Below are 4,027 nucleotides of genomic sequence, written 5' to 3'. Positions count from 1 at the left end.
TTTATGTATAGACCAAAGGATACCTGCTTTTTCATATATAAAGACGCGTTGTCTGATCTAATATTCTTCGATATTATATATATAGTTCTCTTCTTATGACGCATTTCAACTCGTTTAATTAAATTAAAAAAGGGGGAATGTTTTCTTATTCTTATATGGGTTAATTGCCTCGACAGTCATGAACGTTAATTTTTCAAATCTAACATGAACTATTTTTACAGAAACATACCAACAATCACTTTAGTCTCAAATCTATTGTTCGTCAATTTTGACATGACATAGCAATCAATTAATAATATGGCACTAGAAAAATATTAAAAGTAAACTAATAAATTCCATAAAAATAAAAATTCATACTTAAGAAAAAAAAATTTAGAAAAATAATACAAATATAAAGAATTTGAAAATTGATTTAAAAATATAAATTAATATAATTCTAAATAAATTTCAAAAGAGAGAGCAAATTTAAATATAAAATCATAACATTAAAGAAATTCAAAATTTGCCCAGTAAAAAAAGAAAAGAATAGAAATTCAAAATCTATTACAATAATAATTCAAACTTTGTAATTCGTATCATTTCTAAAATGACTTTTGAAAATATCATAAAAACCACCAACTATCAATTTTGTATCACGTCTAGCACGACGTTTTCAATATGGCACTCCAAGGAAGCTATTCAAGTAGGCCCTGATTCAGATTTTATTTAAAATTATTATGGGAAATAAAGTAGAAACCAAAACCCTAGCTAATTGGAGAAAAAGTAGGGTGGCAAGCGGTGATTGCCTCACCGGCGGTCCCCATCTCCTAAGTGGGGTTGCTGGCAACCTCAATGGCCACCGTTGTCCTATAGGAATAGTGGTGGTTGTTGGCTTGGCCCCCATGGCTGATAAAAGTGAATAGGAGTGGGGGAGGAGGCAATGGGCCTTAATGGCAACTCCCAACCCCACAATAGAGGTTGCCAGGAACGTCTAAAGTTGCATTGACCCTAATTGAGGGATAGTGGCTATCAAAGAGGCTGGGGATTGGGGGCATCAAACGGCAGTCCCGACCCCACCTCTGAGGTTTCCAGCGTCTTCTAGGGGCGCCAACAACATCGAAGGTGCGGTCGAGGTAAGGGTCACTGGCCAATAGCCCTACCCCCTCCTCCCAGGGGAATCATTAATAGTAACGGCTACTCCTACTTTTTTTCACTTCGCATATGGGCTTTGTATTTTGTAGAATCTGTACGATGCTCTTGAATGCAATCATTCAAACTGAATTGGCATTTCTCAGATCAAGTTAGGCCTCTTCCGCTGAGCTGGCCACAGGAGCCTGAATGCGCTAGCAATCGGCACATAAGGGAGTGGCTGCTTGGGTTTCTCGGCCTAATATCTTGTACCTCGCTTTAAATGATATCTACGTTCAATTGTGGCCCGGAGACACGGTCGAAACATGCCCGATGTGCTTCTTTCACGACATGTCAAGTGATGCACTAAAAAGAAAAAGGGAAAAAAAATGTTTTGCGGGGCAAAATCCTCAGCTTGATAGATTAGGGGTTCAAACCTATTTCACCCTTAAAAAGTGGGGGCTCCGTTCAGTTGAAACCAAATACAATAAGGCAATTTACCAAAAAAGAATACCATAAGGCAAACTGAAAAAGAAAATTTCCGATTTTGCCCTTCTAAATTCTATTCATCAGTCTAATGAAATTATTCATCCAAAAATCAGTCTAATGATGTCAATATATTAGTAGCTCTTTTTTTTTGGCGTATGGAAATTCAATGTATTTTTTTCATTAGCAAGACTCGAACATGAGCCATTATTTAAGGGGAACAAGCGCCTGACCACTTGAATCAATTCATATCAGAAACATATTAATAGCTTTTAATTATCTTATTAAATTATTACTTATTTTCCTACCTTTAAGCGATGTCTCACTTAAAGTCGGTCAATTTGATGGCAATTAGCCCTTAAAAGTTTACCGGAGTAGAAACTCAAAAATCTTTGGCCATCAAAAACCGAGCTTCAATGGGCAAAGTCGTAATGGAATCTAACTTTTAGGGGAGATCGCTACTTCGGCCAAAATATGAGGGCGTTTTTGCAATTGCCTCCAAAAGTCCTCCTTTCTTTCTGTGTGTGTGGAGCTGTCTGATGAAATCCTGACGAAAATGTCTAGAATTCCCATTTTTTTTTCACTTAAAAGAGTTTGATGTGTGTGTTTTTGTGTAATTTCATTTTTCATGTGTGAATACTGAAGATTGATTGCTCAGTGCAATTTATAATTGAAATCTTGATCTGATAGGAGAATTTATACTCGGGATGGATACAAACCCCACAGTGGTTCAAGCTAAACGTGTGAAGTTAGATGAAATCCAGTGCTCCGATCGGTTATCTAATTTGCCAGACGCAGTTCTTCTCTGCATTCTGGCTCTTCTTCCGACGAGAGATGCGGTTGCAACGAGCATCTTGTCAAAAAAATGGAAGCATCTATGGGCATTCGTTCCCTATCTTCGACTCGATGAGTTTGAATTTCATGAAAGGTCAGAGTTCATGGACTTTTTGGAAAGGGCACTTGCTCTTCGCAGCGTGTCGTCTTTGAAAGGATTGACTCTCTCATGTAAGGTCTTGGACGATGCGTCTCGAATCAATAGCCTAATTACTCGTGCAATAAGCTGCAATTTGCAGGAGCTCTCTTTGTCCCTGTTCGACACTGCACAGCCATATGAGTTGCCTGCCTCTGTATTTAGGTGTCAAACCCTTGTAGAGATTCAGTTAAAGATGTCCTGTACTCTCAAATTTCCCTGTTCAATCTGTCTTTCGAGCCTCACAATCTTGTCTCTCGAGTCAGTGACATTCATGGATGATAAGTCAACCTCTGACCTGTTCTCTTGCCCATCCCTTAAGGAGTTGCTTATTAAGAAGTGCTACTGGAAGAATCTAAATTTGGTCAGCATATCTGCCCCTAAGCTCAAAAAATTGATTATCTTAGATGGTCCTGCGCGTGGGAGAGCTGTTTCAAATGTTTGCCGAGTGCAAATTAAAGGCGTTAATCTCAAATTGTTCGTTTACACCGGTCGCCTTCTGAATGAGTACAGCTTTTTTGGCTCATCCACAAAGCATGCGAGGTTTTACTTCCACCACATAGATGATGCAGGCTTAGATCTTGTTGTGAAGCATGAATATAACCTCTTGAATGGCCTCTCAAATGTGCACCGTCTTGCATTTTCTGATGGTTTTCTTAAGGTACTCTTGATTGTATAGCCTTGCTTATATGTTCACTTTTTCCTATTAGTTTTCTTCATGTTGTCAAATACATATGAAGAATTTTGAATTGGGTTTCTGCCAAGCGGTTTACATTTTTCTCCGACTATAGGATCTCGCATGCAAGGGCGAGCTGCTTGACAGACTCCCAACATTCCCTAATGTGACCAGATTGAGTGTGCGCCGCGTTATATCCTTAAACTGCAGGGTGCTTCAAATGATCTTCGAGAAATCCCCACACTTAGACAGGATTAGCTTTAAGCGGGTAAGATTTATTCTTGTATCTTCATAAGAAAATATATTATTGCTCACTGCTACTTGAATTACTGCAAAGTACATGATTCCAAACTGTTCTTCCGTGACGATGGTTTAGGGACCGAGAATGAAAATATCCGAGGTATTGGATGACTTGCATTCATGCTACCTGGCACGGCTCAAGACTATAAGAATCCATACATTTCACGCGAGTGTTGAAGATTTCTTCATTCTGGGGCTTTTGCTGAAGAATTGTGTGGTTCTGAAACAAATTTCTTTGCGTTTCACACATGATGAAATGGAGATTGAGGATTTAGAGCGCTTACGGACCCTTCCCAGGAGTTCGAAGGGATGTGGAGTAACTTTATTCTTCTCGGACAATAGGGTTATGGAATTATGATGAATCACTCATTCTATTTTAAGGAGATGCCTATGTTATGCCAGAGTAATTCATGAATCACTCTTCATCTGTGTGTGTGTGTGTGTGTATTTATCTAAGTGTAGATTTTCCTTGATAGGATATATAGTTG

At 38.7% G+C, this 4,027-nt stretch overlaps 1 protein-coding gene across 1 annotated transcript; it reads left to right on the top strand.

Moving 5' to 3' along the window:
• The first annotated feature begins 942 nt into the window (after nucleotides 1-942).
• Nucleotides 943-4,027, top strand: LOC116203363 (F-box/LRR-repeat protein At3g58900-like). Its single transcript, XM_031535050.1, has 3 exons — nucleotides 943-3,224; nucleotides 3,355-3,507; nucleotides 3,616-4,027. The coding sequence occupies exons 1-3, from the start codon at nucleotides 2,301-2,303 to the stop codon at nucleotides 3,895-3,897; spliced, it is 1,359 nt and encodes a 452-aa protein (XP_031390910.1). The 5' UTR covers nucleotides 943-2,300; the 3' UTR covers nucleotides 3,898-4,027.

This window comes from Punica granatum, chromosome 4 (genome assembly GCF_007655135.1).
Source record: "Punica granatum isolate Tunisia-2019 chromosome 4, ASM765513v2, whole genome shotgun sequence".
Taxonomy (NCBI): Eukaryota; Viridiplantae; Streptophyta; class Magnoliopsida; order Myrtales; family Lythraceae; genus Punica; species Punica granatum.
Note: the sequence above shows the minus strand (reverse complement) of the source record. Positions and strands in the feature narration are given on the sequence as shown.

Coding starts and splice junctions, on each gene's coding strand:
- LOC116203363 (XM_031535050.1), top strand. CDS start 2,301: ATGGATACAAACCCCACAGTGGTTCAAGCTAAACGTGTGAAGTTAGAT. Junction 3,225..3,354: donor TTTCTGATGGTTTTCTTAAG/GTACTCTTGATT, acceptor CTCCGACTATAG/GATCTCGCATGCAAGGGCGA. Junction 3,508..3,615: donor ACAGGATTAGCTTTAAGCGG/GTAAGATTTATT, acceptor ACGATGGTTTAG/GGACCGAGAATGAAAATATC.